At 64.1% G+C, this 17,882-nt stretch overlaps 2 protein-coding genes across 12 annotated transcripts in view; one reads left to right on the top strand and one right to left on the bottom strand.

Moving 5' to 3' along the window:
• TNFRSF25 (TNF receptor superfamily member 25) lies at positions 1 to 5,434 on the top strand. 3 transcript variants are annotated; one of them, XM_027060579.2, is made up of 10 exons: positions 5 to 733; positions 1,276 to 1,396; positions 1,590 to 1,724; positions 2,092 to 2,259; positions 2,359 to 2,437; positions 3,186 to 3,241; positions 3,337 to 3,444; positions 3,654 to 3,691; positions 4,184 to 4,358; positions 4,550 to 5,428. In XM_027060579.2, exons 1-10 carry the CDS (start codon positions 692 to 694, stop codon positions 4,879 to 4,881), a joined length of 1,254 nt encoding a protein of 417 aa, XP_026916380.1. In that variant the 5' UTR covers positions 5 to 691; the 3' UTR covers positions 4,882 to 5,428. The 3 variants fall into 3 exon arrangements, with proteins under 3 accessions (XP_026916379.1, XP_026916378.1, XP_026916380.1); XM_027060578.2 differs by having other exon boundaries at positions 1 to 1,396; positions 3,657 to 3,691; positions 4,550 to 5,434; XM_027060577.2 differs by having other exon boundaries at positions 4 to 1,396; positions 4,550 to 5,430.
• ESPN (espin) overlaps positions 5,399 to 17,882 on the bottom strand; it is a 32,335-nt gene continuing 19,851 nt past the window's right edge. Inside the window, exons 8-15 of one of the 9 annotated variants that reach the window (XM_053206265.1) lie at positions 15,565 to 15,726; positions 15,276 to 15,474; positions 13,908 to 13,934; positions 12,580 to 12,725; positions 12,241 to 12,504; positions 7,692 to 7,771; positions 7,583 to 7,594; positions 5,399 to 6,309 (exon numbers count right to left, since the gene is read on the bottom strand). In XM_053206265.1, coding sequence (XP_053062240.1) covers positions 6,162 to 6,309; positions 7,583 to 7,594; positions 7,692 to 7,771; positions 12,241 to 12,504; positions 12,580 to 12,725; positions 13,908 to 13,934; positions 15,276 to 15,474; positions 15,565 to 15,726 — 1,038 coding nt within the window. In that variant the 3' untranslated portion in view covers positions 5,399 to 6,161. Of the gene's footprint in view, positions 6,310 to 7,582; positions 7,595 to 7,691; positions 7,772 to 8,570; positions 10,532 to 12,240; positions 12,505 to 12,579; positions 12,726 to 12,971; positions 13,874 to 13,907; positions 13,935 to 15,275; positions 15,727 to 16,242; positions 16,464 to 17,882 lie in introns of those variants that run through there. The other 8 variants (XM_053206259.1, XM_053206266.1, XM_027060564.2 and 5 more) reach the window with 8 other exon arrangements.

Below are 17,882 nucleotides of genomic sequence, written 5' to 3'. Positions count from 1 at the left end.
CAGGGGCCTCTCACTCCTGTCGCCCTCTGTCTGTGGTAGGGCACCCCCGGAGGAGACTGTGGAGAAGCATTAGTGAATTAACAGGGCAGAGGTGACCAGACCAGCATCCCCAAGATCACCCCCCATCCCCTGCCTCAGCCACGAGGGCTACCCAGGAGCCCCCCATGAAGTTCTCCCTCCCACGAGGTGCCTCACGGGCCCTGCCCTGGGTGGTCCCTGTAAACTTATGCCAGGGCGGGCGATGCGTCTCAGGCTCTACTGAGAATGCCTGCTGGGACTCCCCTGCAGGGGCGGGGCCCCTGTACCCACACCCAGGCAGTATTGGGGAGGCTGGGTCTCCCAGCTGCGTCGCTGTCGCTGTGGCCCAACCTCTCATGGCTGAGGGAGGGCTCTGAGGCCCGAAGGAGGGAAGTCACTTCACCTGGAAGTTGTAGTCTCAGGGCCGGGGCCAGAACCCAGGCAGGGGGGACCTGGATGCTGCCCTGTCCTGTGTACGCCTTGCTGCCCCCAGGCCACCTCAGGTGAGCTCAGGTGCGCAGGGGCAGGCTGCGTGGGCTGGGGGCCCCGCCCTGGCCCCCACCCCTGAGGCGGGCTCCCCCGGGGCTGGCTTGGGGCAGAGCGGGCGGAGCGGGGGAAGCCCCCGGGCTGGCGCACGCCTGTCATCCGAGGGCCCAGCAAGGCGCCAGGAGCCATGGAGTTGCGGCTGGGGGGCTGCACGGCAGCGGTGGCTGCGGTGAGTGGGAGCACGGTGGAGGGGGGCGGGCAGCCTGGAGCCTGACCTCAGGCCTGGGTCGCTGCGCTAAGAATGATGGGGCCCCACTTCGTGGGGAAGTGTGCCAGCACCACCACCAACCCCTCTCCACTTAGAGACTCCGCTAGTTAGAGCCTCAGCCGGGCGGGGCCCTTCCGCTGAGAGGAAACCCCCGCCCCGGGGGCCAGAAGGGTCTAGGGGCCCCAGGCAGAGAAGGATCCGGGTCCTCCACCTTACACAAACCAGGAGTGGGGACGGGGCCCCCCGGTGCCTGCCCTGGTGCCCTGGCAGAGGGAAACGTGTGGGGGGAGCCGGCTGGAGACCTCGCTCTGCCTCTCCCGAGCCTGCTCTGTGCACGGGGGGAGGGAAGCTCATCTTACCCCACATCCATGGCACCTCCCGCCCAAGAACCTGAGAAGAGGGCCTCTCTGAGGGCAAACGCGGTGGGGGGCTCGGAAGGGGGGGAGGCCGGGGAGGGCCCGCATGGCCAGCCCTGTCACAACCAACAGCCACCTGTCTTCCAGGTCCTGCTCCTTGCGCTGCTGGGCGCCCAGGGCCAGGGCGGCACACCCAGTCCAAAGTGTGACTGTGCCTCCAACTTCCAGAAGAGGAGTGGTCTGTTCTGTTGCAAGGGCTGTCCAGCCGGTGAGCAGCCGAAGGGGTGGGAGGGATGTGGAGGGGAAGTGAGGGCAGACAGAGGGAGATGGGGTTCAGGCGGGGTCAGGAGACAGGGGAGGTGGGCAGGGGTGGGGAGGAAGTAGGGAGCCAGAGATAGGAGAGGAGGGAGGGGAAAGAGGGAACCCCCTTTGACTGTCTGACCCGGGTCTGGTTTCCACAGGGCACTACCTGAAGGCCCCCTGCCCAAAGCCTTGCGGTGCCTCCACCTGCCTCCCGTGCCCCCACGGCACTTTCCTGGCCCGGGAGAACCACCATGAGACCCGCTGTACCCGCTGCCAGGCCTGTGATGAAGAGGGTGAGGGGCCTAGTGCTCAGTGGGGGACTCCTGAGGACAGGCCATGGCCAGGCTGTTTCTGAAGGAGGTGGCTGGCTTGGGCTTAACCTCTGGTGTGACAGCCCTGTGTCCACCCATCCCAGGCCCCTCCCCCCTCGATCCCACCCTAGGATTCCCTTGCCCCCTCACTTCCTGATGACCCTCCCATCTCCATATATGCCTCAACCTCTGATCTGGGGCGATCTCCATGCTCCTCTCCCTTTGGGGGTGGCCCCCGTCTTGGGCTGCCCCCATCTCCATTCTCCAGGGGATCTGCCTGGGGTCCCCGCGGGGGGTCTCCGGCCCTGATGGCCTCCACTCTCCCCATCTCCCTGAACACTCTTGCCAGTTTCCCAGGTGGCCCTGACGAACTGTTCAGCAGTGGCAGATGCCCACTGTGGCTGTGACCCGGGCTGGTTCCCCGAGTGCTTGGTCAAGTCCTGCAGGGACGGCTCCCCCTTCCGCTGCCACCCATGCTCAGACTGCAGGGCCCTGCACCGCCACACACGGGTGCCCTGTGAGTACTCCCGCTCTGGGCTGTCTACCCCTCCACACCCCCCCTCTCCCTAACTCCCGCTCTCCCTTCCTGACACACAAGCCATCTCCTGGACTGCAGGTTCCGTCAGAGACACCGACTGTGGGACCTGCCTGCCTGGCTTCTATGAATATGGCAACAGCTGTGTGTCCTGCCCCACGTAATGTCCTGGCTGCCCTGGGACAGGGAGGGGGTTCTGGGAGCAGAGTGGGGATCCCGGGAAGGTGGAGGGAGCTCGGTCCTGTGGTGGGTGGGTGCCATTTCAGGCAGACATTGGATACTGAAGGGAAATCTGCATTCACCTTATGCCAGATAAATAAGGGGTTGTGTCCTTTAGTAATCTTTCCAGCTGTAGGTTAAGGAAGCATAGGATTTGGCCGTTTATAGAGAGTCAAGTTGATACAATTTCAAAACTATGATCTGCCACTCATTCTCTGGGAGATCTTGGGCAAGTGACGTCACCACTCCGATCTGTGGCTTCTCCATGTGACGATGTTAGCAGGTTCTGCCCCCCCCCACCCCCGGGGCACAGGTTAAGGGGTAAAGCACTTTATCCATTCATTTGCTTTGCAAGTGTTTATTAAGCATCTACTATTTTCCAGAGATGTTCTAGGTGCTGGGGATCCAACAGGGAACAATGTAGGCAAATCCTGGTCCTCATGGAGCTGACATTCTAGTAACCCTCAAGCTAGTCTAGAAAAAGCTCCATAAATAGCGGTTGCTGCTCTTGTTTCTGGGGACACCAGTGAAGTTTCAGCAGTCCTTTGGGAACATTCCAGGGTACTGTGGCGCCCAGGGAAGAGACCTGGGGAGGGCAGGGCCTCCAGGATGGAGAGGACGGGTAACCTCTCCTGGTGTCTACTCCCTCACGCCCCCCACCCACCCCACCCCACCCCCTCTTCTTGCAGGAGCACCCTTGGGAGCTGTCCTGAGCCCTGTGTGACTGTCTGTGGCTGGAGGCAGAGTAGGTGGTGTGCTGGGAATTTGGGCAGGATTATTGGGATGGTTGGGGAGGCTGGGGTGTGGCTCCTATCCACCACTCACCCGCTGTTCTTTCAGTGTTCTGGGTGCAGGTGCTCCTGGCTGGCCTGGTGGTCCCGCTCCTGCTTGGTGCCACCCTGACCTACACATACCACCGCTGCCAGCCTTGCAAGCCCACGGTTCCTAGTAAGTACACGCACGCACTCTCACGCACATTTCTAGCGGCATCGGGTCAGCGTGGGTAGCCCAGAGCCCACTCACCCCTGATGCAGAGGGGGGAAACTGAGGGAGAGAGTGCTGGGGGCAGGGGTGGCACAGGAACCCAAGAGGAGCTGGACCAGCACCCAGGTCTAGGAGTCTTGCCTGGTTGCTGATGAGATGCTCTTGTCTCTCAGCAGATGAAGCTGGGTTGGAGGCCCTGACTCCCCTGCAGGTAAGAATATTAGTAATATTCAGGGAAGAGAGTGAGCAAGAACCCAGGCCTCAGCCTTCTGGAGCTGAGAGGCTGGGCTGTATTATAACTCTTGGTCCCCCACACGGGGCACGGTGGCTGGCAGGCACAGAGTAGGCCTAATGAACGCATGTGAATTCCCTGAGTAGTTGGTGAATGAGAGTAGCAAGGCACCTGTCTCTAAGTGGCTTTCAGTCTGGTGGGATCCAGACAGGTAAACAGAAGACAGTTCAGTGGGATGAGTGTCACCATAGGGAGGCCTCCGTCAGGGTTGGGGCCATAGGGGAGGGCAGCCAGGATAGGGTTATTTCAGGCAGAAGAAATAGTTCTTCTGGGCCACCCAGTGAGAGATGAGGGGGGACTTCGGGAGGCAGCCTTGAAGAATGCTGACTGATCCAGGGAATGGCCACTCCCGGCCAGAGACCCCAGGAAGGGGTGACCCCAGGCTGACCTGGGGCCTCTCTTGGCTTCCAGGCCACCCACCTCTCACCCAGGGACAGCACCCTTCTAGCTCCAGCCAGCAGTATCGAGAAGGTCCGTGCCACGCATTTGGTAGGCAATGGCTGGGCCCTTGGCTCCCCTCAGATCCAGGAGGCGCCCTGCGCGGAGGTGACGTGGTCCTGGGACCAGCTGCGCAGCAGAGCCCTCGGTAAGAGACCTCACTGGCCTTGACCCCATTCTCCTGAGCCTGAGATGAGAAGTAATGGTTTCCTGAGGCACCACCTGCCCACTTCCCGTCCCAGGCGGACGGGTGCACCCCCCTGGTCCCCCGCTCTGCCCGTGGTCCCGCCTCTGGCCTCCGTTCTTGTTCCCCACCGACTCTCTCTGGCCCGTCCCCAGACCCGCCGCCGCCCATGCCCACGCCTTCGCCAGCGCCCCCTGCAGGCTCCGCGGCAGCCACGCTCCAGCCGGGCCCGCAGCTCTACGACGTGATGGACGCGGTACCCGCGCGACGCTGGAAGGAGTTCGTGCGCACACTGGGGCTGCGCGAAGCGGAGATCGAGGCCGTGGAGGTGGAGGTCGGCCGCTTCCGCGACCAGCAGTACGAGATGCTCAAGCGCTGGCGTCAGCAACAGCCCGCCGGCTTGGGCGCCGTCTATGCGGCGCTGGAGCGCATGGGGCTGGACGGCTGCGCCGAGGACCTGCGCAGCCGCCTGCAGCGCGGCCCGTGACGCGGGGGCCGGGAGGGGGTGGGGGGGAGGCCCACACCGGGCGCCTCTGGGCTCTGGCGGCCCTTGCAGAAGCCCTAAGTACGGTTACTTATGCGTGTAGACATCTTATGTCACTTAAGCTCCTGGCACGGCCCTGCGTAGCAGCGCCAGCCGCCCTCCCTGCCGCGCGCCCCCTGGGGTTCTGGTTGAGGCCAAGCGGCATCGACGGATATCGGGAGGGGGCAGGAGATGGCTCAGCAGTGTCTCGGCCCGACTTTGGCCGAGGCCTGGGTATTAAATCTGTGAAGAAAAGCTACTGCTTGGTGCTTCCGAGGGGCTGTGGTGTTAAGTGGCCCCGGCTTCGTTTCCTGGGGGGCGTCGTCGAAAGGCCCGGAAGTCCTAGCGCCCCAGGGTCGGGGACCCACGGTGGAACCCAGTGTGGCCCCTGGCGCCCAGGCCGCCCCCGCGCCCCGCTCCCGCCCGGCCGTGGCCTAGTTACCCGACGGAGAGAGGAAGTCGTGGCGACAGCGCGAGAGAGTGCACGTCAGCCGCGGCGGCTGAGAGAGCTTTAATGGGGGTGCGGGGACGGGGAGGAAGCAGGTGGAGACACAAGCGCAGGGACCCTTGCCTCGCACTCACGCCACCAGCGTCGTGAAAGGGTCTGGGAATCGTGGGACCCGGGGGGAGGGGGCGCGGACTTCACCAGGGGGAGGGGGAGGGGGGAGGCAGAGGTTGGGCCCCCGGAGCGGCAACTCGGTCCCGACGGGCAGGTTGCCGGTTACATCGTTTCTGGTAAACAAATGACTGAGAGGAAACCCTCGGCGGGGATGGGAAATGCGGGGCGGGTGCAGATCTGGGTCACGACGGGAGGAAAACCCCTTCCCCGAGCGCGGGGCCTGCCTCCGCCCAGGATGCGCCCGCCGCGTGGGTTCCGGGGTGCGGGGGAGGGGGCTGCGGCCGGGCGCGCGCCCCGCAGGAAAACAAGGTCGCCACCCACGGGGCTGGGGAGCGCTCTGCGCGACCTCCACCGAACATGCAAATATATGTAAATAGGCATGCAAATAAGCAGCATCTTTTTGCGTCAACAGCTTGCTTGGGCACTTTTCCTGGGCGACGGCGGCGGGCGCGTTCCAGCGGCGCCCCGGGCTGGGCATGCGGGGGCCGGAGCGGGGTCAGGGAGAGGTTCCAGCGCGGGAGGGGAAAGGCAGCGCGGCTCCCAGCCCTTTCGGCCGGAGCCGGGCAGGCCGGGGCGGAGACTGGGGCCCCCAGAGCTCACGAGGCTGCGAGCAGCAGGGCGGCACCTAGTACTTAGCGATGTCCCCCTTCTTCAGGATGATCTGTCGCTGCCAGGGCGCCAGCTTGCTCTCGTCGTAGCCCAGCGTCCGCAGCTTCTCCGACTGCTCTTTCTCTCGCTGCAACTCCTCCTGCTTCTGTCTCTCCTCCTCTTTCCTAGGCATGGGGTGGGGGGCAGAGCCGCGGGCAAGCGTGAGACGGTGGGCCAGGCACCGTAAGGGGCAAGTAAGGCGTTACTGGGGGCAGGGGCTGGGTGGCCAGGGCAATGGGTTCTAGGGGCAGAAGGGCTGGGGGACTGGGGACTGGGGTCGGGTCAGGAGCCACAAGGATAGGGTGGGAACAGGGAGGGGCTTGATTGGGGGTAGACTAGAGTCACGGGGGCACACATAGGAGCTGGGTGAGGGAGAGGCTGTGGCTGAGTTATTTCTGGCTGGGGTATTACTGGAAACAGGGGTGCTGGGTCAGGAGTGTGGCAGAGGGTGATCGGGGAGTGTCCTGGGGGCAGGACCCAAGTAGGAGGGACCACATTAGTGGGAGGCAGTGGTGGCTAATTAGGGACGGTTATTATAAAATAGGGGCTAGAGGGGCGCCTGGGTGGCTCAGTCGGTTAAGCGTCCGACTTCGGCTCAGGTCATGATCTCGCGGTCCGTGAGTTCGAGCCCCGCGTCGGGCTCTGTGCTGACAGCTCAGAGCCTGGAGCCTGTTTCAGACTCTGTGTCTCCCTCTCTCTCTGACCCTCCCCCGTTCATGCTCTGTCTCTGTCTCAAAAATAAATAAAAACGTTAAAAAAAATAAAAAATAAATAAAATAGGGGCTAGAGCTATGCTGCTGACAAGGCAGCCACTAAACTCAGGTGGTTACTAAGCATCTGAAGTGTCAGAACTGAGATGCAGGATACGTGTAAAATGCGCACGGCATCACGAAGACTGCTTTTTAAAAGACTGTAACACATCTCGCTAATGACTTTTACACTGCTTACGTATTGAAATAATATTTGGATATTTTGGGCTAAGTAAAATGTAAATGTTAAATTCACCTTTACCTTTTTATTTTTTCAAAGTGCCTACTAGAAAACTTTACACAGTGGCTCGTGTTATATTTCTGTAAGCACTGGGCTAGATTACTGGGCAGAAACCACGCTTTGAGGGACAGAGGTCAAGGTTATTGATACTGAAGTTTGGTTATAACTGAAGGCTAGGTTAGTGGGAGACAAGGGGCTCGGTAATCCAGGCCGAGGTTATCAGAGCATAAGATCTAGACTTTGGGGCAGGGGCTAAGTTGCTGGGGGAGAAGAGTCTGGTGGCATTAGTGGGAGCAGAGAGATTGTGCTACAAACCAGACAAGGGGGTGTGCTCAAGATGGGGCTGGAAGAAGGGGCAAAAGGACTGTGCCTAAGCCAGGGAGGGGCAGCAGGTCGGCCCACACTCACCGCTTCTGCTCCCTAGAGGAAAAAGAGACAGCATTATTTGGTGCCACCACCTCAGGGGCATGATCAAGACACCCTACCAGGCCCTGAAGCTTCCTGTCCCCCGGCTCACCTCTCCTCTTCTAGCTTCTTCCGCAGGAGGTCTCGCCTCCAGGCAGGCATGCTGGCCAGCCGGGCCTCCTCCTCTTCCTCCTGAAACACAAGCACAGAACTTCAGGACCAGCATGCGCTGGGAGGTGGGGTTTGGGGGAGGTGCACCCCCAACCCCGGGGGACCCGCACTAGTCAGGGACAATGGGATACAGACGTCCTTCTACAGAGCAAATAGATGAAGGTGCCTGGCCACAACCCCCTTAGAGGGGGCCTCCTGTGCTCTACCCCCTCATAACTCAGGCCCCCTGTGTTCTAGAGGTGGTGCCAGACAGGTCAGAGCTAAGGTGCAGGAGAGGAGCAGAGAATGAGATTTCCCACCAGGGCAGGCTGATGGATGGCTCCAGGGCCCTGACCTCGACTCTCTGGGCAGACCCATACTTGGGCCCCCACAGATCCAGCCAGCTCGGAGGGGCTCAAGCTGGCCTCCACTGCGAAGGACCTTCTGGCCTATGCACGTCCTGTTCCCAAGTGGAGTAGACACTACCTCTACAACTGTGTGGCTGCATCGACTTGGCAGGGGCGGAGGCAGGCATCCAACACAGGCAGCTTACAGCAAAGAGTTTTATTACGTGGATGTTACACAGGAGAACACGTCACACGGAACACTACACACGTGGCTCCCTTGACCTCAAAGAAGTAGCTGTGAATTCCAGTGCAAAACCAAAGAGAGGAGAGCCACACTGCCCCAGGGGGGACCCACGGTCCCTCACTCAGAGGGCGGCTTCTTTTACCTGCCTACCATGCAGAGCCGGGCGAGACTGTAGGCCCAGAGGGGAACACCTGGTTTGCCCTGTGCCCTGCCCACTGCAGCCACTGCCCCACATCTGGTCATAGTGGGCTTCAAAGGCTCTGGCAGCCTGGTCCTGGATACTCCGGGTTTTCCAAGGCCACCCTGCTGGCTTCTGGGTTTTTCCTGTGGGCTTCTGGCCTCCAGAGGGCATCAGACGGGCATCCAAGCCTGGGTTAAGATGCTTGAGGGGGAAACTCTGATTTCTGCTGCTCAGATGTCAAAAAGCTCTGCCTCCTTCTCCTTCCAGAAGGAGAAGCTGCGGTCGATGTAGCGGCAGATGTCCTCGTTGCTGAACTCGCCCATCTCAGACACCAGCTCCAGGGGGTCTTCGACAGGGGCTTCGGAACCAGGAGGGTCCCACGTCGGGGGAGGCGCGGCTGGCGGAGGGGGGCTGGGGGGCTGCGGCGCAGGAGCTGGGGCCTCGGGCTGCCCCTCTGGCCAGTCCACCGTTTGACCCGGAGGGACCTTTTCTGCCGGCTCTCCCTCCGCCGCCGCCGCCGCCGCCTCCCCCTCCTCCTCTTCTTTTTTCTCTTCTTGCTCCTTCTCCGCTTCTTCTTCCCGGGCTGGCTCAGCCTCCGGGCTGTCTCCAAAGAACTGGCGCCTGAGGTCCTCGAAGCCGTCGCTCCAGGTTCGTCGGCCAGCCTCCACCTCCTCGAGCACCACGCGGTGGAAGAGGCGGATGAGCTCCCACGGGTGGCTGCCCAGCCGGTCGAACATCTCGTAGCACAGCAGGTGGCGGAACTTGCGCTCCTCGCGGCTCAGGCCCATCTCCAGCAGCTGGAAGTAGCCTAGCATGAAGAGGTCGAGCGTGAGGCTGTCGTAGCGCGGGGGCGCGCCGCCGTCCAGGGGCGGCAGAAAGTGTTCGGGCCAGTACAGGCCGTGAGCCAGGCCCGAGCCACACGAAGGGCGTACCGGCACCTGCCGCAGCAGGCTCCGCCAGTGGCCCAGCAGCTTGCCCACCACCTGCCGCTGCTTCAGCAGGCGCAGCAGCCGCGCATCCGGGCCGTCGCCGGCCGGCGGCTGGAGAGCGTCGGCGGCCTCGGGGCCCGGGCCCGTGCCGGCGGCCACCACGCGGGGCAGCAGTCTGCGCAGGCGCGCCTGGGCGTGGCGCCGGGGGCCGCGGAAGGTCCACTTGCGCCAGTGCTCCAGGAAGAGGTAGACGATGCGCTCCTTGCGCATATCTATGTAGTCCTGGACGCCGCGCAGCTCGGTGGAGAGCGACGGCTGGCGCGCCAGCTGCTGGGGCTCGGGCAGCGCCGCCTGGTGGTCCGGCGCGTCGGGCGGGCCCAGCGCGCCCACGGAGTCCCAGGGGGCCGGCAAGCCGTTGGCGACCGGGGCGCTTGGCTCCCCGGCGCCGGCAGCCACGTAGTCCTCCTCGAGGATGGGCTCTCGGCCCGAGGCGGCGGCGGGAAGCGAGAGCTTGCGGCGCGAGCCGCGCGCGGGCGCCGAGCCCTGGGCGCGTAGCTCGTAGACCGCGCGGAGATGCTGCACGGAGACGCCGCACTCGAGGATCTCGCGCGCCACGGCCTCGCGACACCAGCTGAGCGAGTGCGAGCGGCCGAGGCAGAGCGGACCCGGCCGCCAGGGCGCGTCGGGCAGCGGTGCCAGCGGCTGGCCGGTGTCGGCGGCCAGCAGCTCGGCCAGGTGCGCGGGCCGGCCGCCCAGCGCGGCCAGCAGCGTGGCCATGCTCTTGAGCAGCGTGGAGATCTTGCTGCACCAGGCAGGCAGACTGGCTGCGCGGCCGTGCATGCGGCGCGGATCGACGGTGAAGCGCGGCGCGGAAAGGGCGGCCGAAATCGGCAGCAGCTGCTCCAACTCCAGCTCCAGCTGCTCCAGGCGCGCCTCCAGCTTCTGCGCCTTGTGCAACACCTGCAGGTTCTCGATTTGCTGCTCGATGCGGAGGATGTCGGCTTCGGTCATGAGCTCGCCGAAGGGCCCGAGGATGGCGTTGTGCGCGCTGGAGTACCTCCAGCCCTCGCGGGGGTAGCAGCATGAGCTGGCGGACGTCAGCTAAGGCGGGGAAGACAAGAGAGGGGAGGGAGGCGCGTCTCCCTCTGGCCCGGCTCCCGCAGCGGCCGCCGGGGGGCGCCCTTTGCATGTCCTGGGTGGTGTAATGGCTCCGCGGGGCTCTGTTGGCAGGGATGGGCCACGCCCGGCCGGCGGGTGATTACACTGGGGCGAGACTTCGGCCCAGGCCGCTACTCCGGGCGCTGGGCAGTGTCCACTTTGGTCGCTGGCGGGGTCGTTGGGCGCTGTTGCAGAGACTGAGCGGGCAGAGGGAGTCTCCACACCTGGCTTGGTTGCTCATTACACCACCGAAGGAACATGCAAAAGGCGTTGAAGCTGCGACGCCAGGCTGCCCTTTCCCACCCCATCTCAGGGCTGCTGTTTGGAGGCCACATCCCAGAGGGACCTCGCGCATACTGATGACCTCTTGTCAGCTGTCCCCGCAGCCCGAGCCCTCCCTGTGCACGCTGTCAGTGTTTTACTGCTGAACCAGCTTGAAGCCTCAGCTCTCACCCCTTGTCCCCGGCACCAGGGATGATAATCAATTTTATGAGCTAGGTGTGCCAGGAACTTCTGAGAGTTTCATTCATTCCTCACTTTAGTGCTGGGCTTCTGCAGCCTGGGCTGGGGGGGGGGGGTCGTCCTCACATCCTCCCGGTTCATCTTGACCCACTACAATCAATCCGTTCCCTCACAGACACACAGGATGATGCTAATTCCCTCACTTAACCCCTCTCCCAGGCTCCCTACTGCTGCAGGAGAAAGTCCATTTTCTTCAAGGCCAGGACTTGGTGATCTGCCCCCACTGATCTCTCCAGCTCCGCCCCTGTACTGACAGGACAGTCACTGAGCCTGCTCTTTGCCCCACTCTGTTCCCAGCCCACCTCTTGCTCATCTTCCAAGTCCACCTTGGACTTCACTTCCTCCTTCATAACACTGGCCCCACCCCAAATAGGACGGTGGGTGCAGGGCAGCCCCAGGCCTCTGCATGCCCCATCCCAGTGAGGGCAGTGTTGTTAACAGCCCCGTCCCTGGCTTCCCTGCTCACTCAGGCTCTCATGTTACCTTGTTTTGTATTCTTGGGGGCACTTATCTCTCTACTAAGATGCTGTGTTTGCTTGTTGGTTGACCCCCTCCCGCCCCACTCCCCAAAGCCACCTTTGAAAAGGCCTTGAGATATTCATCGCGAATCCCTAGAGGCTACAACAGCGCACAGAACACAGCACCCAGGAAACACGTGCTGAGCCGGTCAGTGGCAAACCACCCTGCCAGCCAAAGACGGTCAATCATCTGACAGATAAGAAAACTGAGGCTGGATGAGGCTCGGTCTCGAAGGCTGGAAAGTGGCGGTGCAGGAAAGGGCCCAGGCCAGTCTGACTGCAGCCCAAAGCCTGTTGGCCACGCAGAGGGCGGTCCCTGGACCAGCAGGTCAGTCTCACCAGGAGCTTCCCAGACACGCAGAGTCTCAGCCCCACCCACAGCTCCTGAATCAGAATCGGCATTTTTACAAGATCCCGGGCGACGTGAAGCACATTCGCGTTTGATGAGCTTTGCCCGTCTCACGGAAGGACAGTCCCCAGGGCAGGGGAGGTCCTCCAACCCTGCTTCCCGCCCCCCAAGGACAACGGGAGCCGCCTGAGGTGGAAAGGCCCCCGCAGGCCGAGCGGCGATGTGGGGGATGGGCCCGGGCGCAGAAGCCCCGCCCCACCCACCTTCCGTCTCTGCTCCTCCTCCTCCTGCATCTTCAGCTGCAGCTTCCGCACCATCACCTGGCGCTTCCACTCGGGGATGGGCCGGCCCTGCTCATCGTGCGTGGGGATGAGCGCCTCCACGTCGAGCTGCACGCCTGGCGCCGGGGTGGCGGGCGGCGCCGGCGCCACGCTGCCGTTGAGCAGTGGCTGGGGCCCCACGGCCGGCGGGGTGGGGCTGCGGGCCCGGGACAGCGCGGGCGACGCCTGCGGCAGCGGCGCTTCGGGCTGCGGGGAGAAGCGGCGAGGCTGAGTGACCGGCCGGCCCCGGGGGCGGGGCGGGGTACCTGTCGAGCCGCCTACCTGGGAGATCGGCTGCCCGCTGCCCGAGAACACCGTGGTCAGCCCCTTGCTCTGCGGCGTCGGCTTCAGACTCTTGCCGGCCTTGATCTCCGCCAGTAGCTCCGAGTTGTCACCCGTCGGGGACATCATGTTGAAAGACTTGGTGCCTGCACGGAGGCAGGAGAGGAGGTGCTGGCCAAGCGGGGGGGGGGGGGGGGGGGTGGGGGTGCGAGGTCTGCATCCCCGCCGCCCCTAGCCTGCCCCTCTGCCTCCCCCTCCCCAAGTCGGTTGGGGCCGGGCCCCAAATGACAGCTCTCCAGATCCCAGGCCCTGGGGGCGGCTCTTGGGTACCCCAGAGGCGGGGTCCCCGCTGACAGCTCACAGAGCCCCACCATCTTCCCGGCCCTACTCACGGGGCATGGGGGCCCTACCTGGAGGCCCCTGGGAGTTCATGCTGGCTCTTGGGCCGGCCCTGGGGACTCCAGCGAATGTCTCCACCCAGGACACTGACTGACCAGCTCTAAGACACTACCTGTCTAAGGCCAGCCACCCGACCTTTGTCCTGGGTTCCCTGGCTCTGCCAGCCAGGGTGGAGTCTCCCTCCAGCCCTCTCTGCATCAGCAAAGCTCAGTGACCCTTGGACTGAGTTGCCTGGGGCCTCCGTGGCTATATGGGCTCAGGACCCTGGATACCAGAACCAAGCCAGTCCCCTCCCCACCTCCCACACAGACAGACAGACATGGACGCAGACACACTGGTTGCATGCCCGTCGTGTAGCAAAGCGCTGCTCAGCTCTGGGGGACCTAGGAAAGCGGAGCCTTTACTAAGGATACGGGGTGAAGTCACCCAGGAAGAAGGGCCAGGTGAAAAGCATGCAAATAGGCAGGTGCACGGAGTTTGCATTTTCTGACAAGGCCTGCGGAGGCAGCTGGGGTTTGGGAAGGGCTGTCTTTAGAGACCCAGGGAGGGGTGAGGGCTGGGTGAGGGGAACAAAACAGGCCAACAGCTCTTGGGTTCCCCAGGTTGGGGATCCCTGAGCGAGCAGCAGGAGGGGTAAAAGGGAAAGCTGCCAGGCAGGCACTGGCAACAGGCTCATTTATTTGGGCAAAACTGAAAGCCATGGGTAGAATTTGTGGGTGTGTGTGTGGGTGTGGTGGAGGTAGGAAGGTAGCTGTGGGGCCAGTGGCCCCACCTGTAGTGTGGAGGACCCCTGGCCTGCCGGCCCCTGGCCCTGCCCCCTCCTTTTTTTTTTTTTTTTTAAAGCCCCAGGTCCTTGGCCTTGCTTCCCCTGAGCGTGCCTTGTTCCCCGCCCCGCACCTCAGCCAGGAGCCCCGCACGCAGCTACTCACTCTTCCTGTGTCTCAGGACTCTCACTTCTAGAGATTGAGAGGAGAGAAGTGACAGCAAAGTTAGGACAAGGAGGAGGCCGGGGTGAGGCTAGGACGGTGGGGGGGGGGGTGTGGATAGAGAAGGGAGGGCAGGAAGAGGGGAGGGAGACATGCAGAGGAGGGGAGACAGGAGAGGAGGAATTTTCCAGCTCATCTGACCCTGGCTCAGGCTGCTCTGGGGCTCCACAAGGGTGGTCCACCCAGTTCCAGGCTTTACTGCTGTCCCTGAGGACTGGGTAGGGCTGCCACTGGCCCTGGTTCCCCCAGCAAGGGCCTCAAACTTGGCATTGGGTTGGGATAGGGCACCCAGCCCAGGCTCTGCTGAGAAGGGGTTTCTGGAGAAGCCCAAAGTCTATTTTTCTTCCGTTCCTAGCATCAGCCTTGCTCCAGAAAGAAAAAGCTAACCCCAGAGCTAGGGCCCTTTCTGGAGGCTCAGCTGGTGGTGGACAGGCTACGATGGGCCCTGGTCAGCAGGGGCTGAGGCTCCATAGGGATCTGAAGGGAACCCAGGCTGGCCCTACCCTGGACCCGGTTATACCCTTGCACTCCTAGTGAGGGACATGAAGCTTTGGATGTCACTAAACATGGTCCCTGCACTGAGTGGCTGGGTGAAGAAGGCAGGCGTGTGTGTGCACGCACACACACACACACACACACACACACACACGCACACACGAGGCACCACCTCCTGGGCCTTGCAGGAGCCCTGGCATGCAAGAGACTGCCCCACCTCACAGAAGAGAAGCCAGGAATCTTGTTCACCAGCCTAGACCTTAAAAGGATGCCCATGGGGGTCATCAGGAGGGAAAGGGCAGAGCATGATGGGTCACTGGCCTCGTCCCCATAGCCGGGTGGTAGCTGGCCTGGGGCCTCTGGGGTATCTGGCCAGGAAGAGCCCCTGAAGCATCTGAGAAAAGCTAGCTAGCTTGGAGGAACAAGAGATAGGGGTGAGGAGCAGAAGAGAAGCTCAGGATAGAGAAGGGGCAGGACGAAGGTTGGCCCCTGCCTCTTTGAATCCAGTTCTACTTAGAGCTGCCCAGTTAGCACCAGCCCATTAGAAACACCAGCCGCCAGAGCTGGGAGGCCTTCCCTGCTGCATGGGACGTGGGCCCAGAGAGGTCACTGAGGTGCGCTGAGATCACACTGAGGCAACCCAGAGCCTCCTCTTAGGGTTAGGTCCTCACTGGGGTAGGGGCTTGCCGCAGGAAGAACGAGTCGGAAAAGAGGGAGCACCGGGGCGGCAGCAGCAGCTGGGGAACGAGCGATGTCTAGGCTTCCTTCCCCTTCAGGGCTGGCACCGCCCCCACCCCTCAACCCGCCCCTACTCACTGCCAGTGGACGAGGAGGAGCGACGCTGCCCGCAGCCAGGGCCAGCGCCCTCGAAGGGCAGAGGTGGAGCCGGCGGCGGCGAGCTATGGGCCTCCGGCAGGGGCGGCGGCGGCGGCGGGGGCGGCGGGGGCAGCTCCCTTGACGCCTTGGGGTCCGCGGCGCAGCCGTTATGCACGTGGTTCCCGGGGAGCAGCGCCGCCTGCGGGGGAGCGGAGGGGCTGGCGAGTGAGAAGCGGGCGGCCGGGCCGGGTCCCGGGCGGCCGGCGGGCGCGGGCTGGCAGGCACGCACCTCCTCGCTGTGCGCCATGCCCGGGCGTGTGGCCAGCGGCTCCCCGGGACAGCGGCCCAGCTGGCGGTAGTAGTCCCCCGTGCTGGGCTGCTTGCTGAAAGCGCGGGGCTTGCGGCTGGAGTCCTGCCTCCGCAGCCCGTTGTGGCCGTCGCGGGAGCTCAGCTGCGGGAAGACAGCGGCGGAGGGGCTTCAGGCGCTGGTCCCCAGGGCCTCCCACGCCCCGCCCCCCCAGCGCTTCACTTTCCCGGGGCTCATGGCCAGCGGCCGTCGAGGGGTGCAGGCAGCCGGGTTCCCAGGCCCTCCGGTCCTCCGGGCGGGGATGGGGCGAGGGTCCCGGGGAAGGGCAGGCTCGGTCGCCCCCCCAGGGAGGGGTTCTGGGCGCAGGCCAAGGGCCACAAGGGCCCCCAGTGAGGCTAGAAGGGGCGGGACCAGGGGCGGGTTGACCCAGCCCAGTCGCCAGGGGGAGCCGGAGAAGGGGCAGCTCGCAGTTTAAGCCAGCGCGAAGGCCTCTGCCTCACCCCACGCCTGGCTACCCGGCCGTCCCGCGCGTCCCCAAGGCTCTGCCGAACCCTCTCTTTCAGGGACCCCGACCCCGAGGGAGCCCTCTCAGAGCCCTTGTCCTGTTAGGCTCCTGGTTGCCCAAGGCTCTGAGCCGCGCGGTCCCGGGGCTGCTCCTACCTGCGCCAGTGCCGGTGGCCCCCGCTGTGCACCTGGCGGCGGGGGCGGCATGGACCCGACACCTGCGCCACCTGATCCTTCCTCTCGGGTTACAGCCCAGCCCTTGCCCGCCCGCGCCCAAGAGCGCCTATGAGCTCTGTCGCCCTGACATCACCCAGGGCCAGCCAATCCCGCGCCGACCCACTCCCAGCAAGGGGGGATGCCACGGGGGCTCCACCTGCGTCGCCACGACCGGCCGCAGCGCCTCGCCTGCCCCGTAAGCCAGATGTGGCCCCGCCCCTGCTCCGCTCTCCCTCCGCTAGGTGTCGAGCACCCCAGCCCTCACCCCCCTCCTCCAACTTGTCCCCTCCATACCCCGTGGACGGAGTGCGGGTGCCACCCGAGCAGTGGAGCCCCGGGTGTTTGGTACCCCCGGGTTCCGGGTCACGCCCCCGCCCTTCCCCTCCCGCATCTGGAAACCATCGACATCCGCGTAAGCGACACCGACACCCGCGCCTAAGCCTCGGGTTTCAGGGGCGGCAAGGCGGGCTCGGATGACAGCGCGGTGGCCCGCCCCATCGCAGCTGCCCCCTGCTAAGCCTAGCCCAGGGAAAAGGACATGGGGCGGCGGGGCCAAAGGCCGAGTCCCTGTGCGGGGGCTGTCCCCTGATCCACCCCCCCGCCCGTGCGTCCCCGCGGTGGCCCCGGACCTCCAAGCCCCACCCGAACCGGCTCTCGTTGCAGGAAACCCGACACCACAGGATTTGTTTTCTGGGCCAGCCCGCCCCTCGGCGCCCCCTGCAGCCCCAAGGCGCGGTTGCCGCGACCCTGCTCCCGCTGCGGTCAAGCAACGGCCAGGCCCAGGGGGCGGAGGCGGGGGCGCCAGGCGCAGTGGGCACACAAAGGGCCCTTTGTGGAGCTGCCTGTCGCCTGCGGCCCTGCACGCACACAGCGGGTAGGGGCACGGGACCTCAAGATCCCGGGGCTCAGGGGAGTGGAGGGGGCACCGGCTGTGCTTTGGCCAGAGCCCGCACGGCGGGCCAGGAAAGTCCGCCCGCCCTTGGCCCTCTGCAGTCCTCTCCTGGGCCCTCTCCACCTCACAGAGATGAAAGGGGAACCCGACTGACAGCCTGGCCGCAGATGGCATGAGGGGAGGGTGGAGTCGCTGTGGAAATTGCCCCTCCCCTCCCCCACCCAGTGGCCTTGTGACCTGGGACACCTGTGGGCAAATTGGTCACTCAGCTTGGCTCTGGAGCGGTTTGCCTTGGGCTTGAGGGAGAACTACAGGTCAGGGCTCCCACAGGACGCTCCGGAGCCTAGACCCCATACTCAGCCACCTGTGGTCTCAGGCTGCCCTCCATGTCCCAGACCAGCGGGCTCTGCCCTGTTGGCCAGCACCCCGGGGGACCCCTGGGGGGCTCCCCGACTAGCATTCTCAGCCACCGAGACTAGCCCTCTGGCTCCAGAGCCTCAGCCAGGACCCCAGAGGCCCTGACATCCTGGGCACCTCACACTCAATGTGCCCACACTGGACACAGCCCCCCTCCCCACAGGCTGGCTTCTCCCCAACACCTCGCATCTCAGGACTGCCCCTTCCATCAGCCTGGGCACTCAAGCCTCAGACTGGGTAGCCAAGCTCAGCTTTACCCTCCCTCAGCCCC

The sequence above is a fragment of the Acinonyx jubatus genome, chromosome C1 (assembly GCF_027475565.1).
Source record: "Acinonyx jubatus isolate Ajub_Pintada_27869175 chromosome C1, VMU_Ajub_asm_v1.0, whole genome shotgun sequence".
In the NCBI taxonomy this organism is placed as follows: domain Eukaryota; kingdom Metazoa; phylum Chordata; class Mammalia; order Carnivora; family Felidae; genus Acinonyx; species Acinonyx jubatus.
The sequence above is the reverse complement of the archived record's forward strand: the minus strand, read 5'-3'. Positions and strand labels throughout refer to the sequence as shown.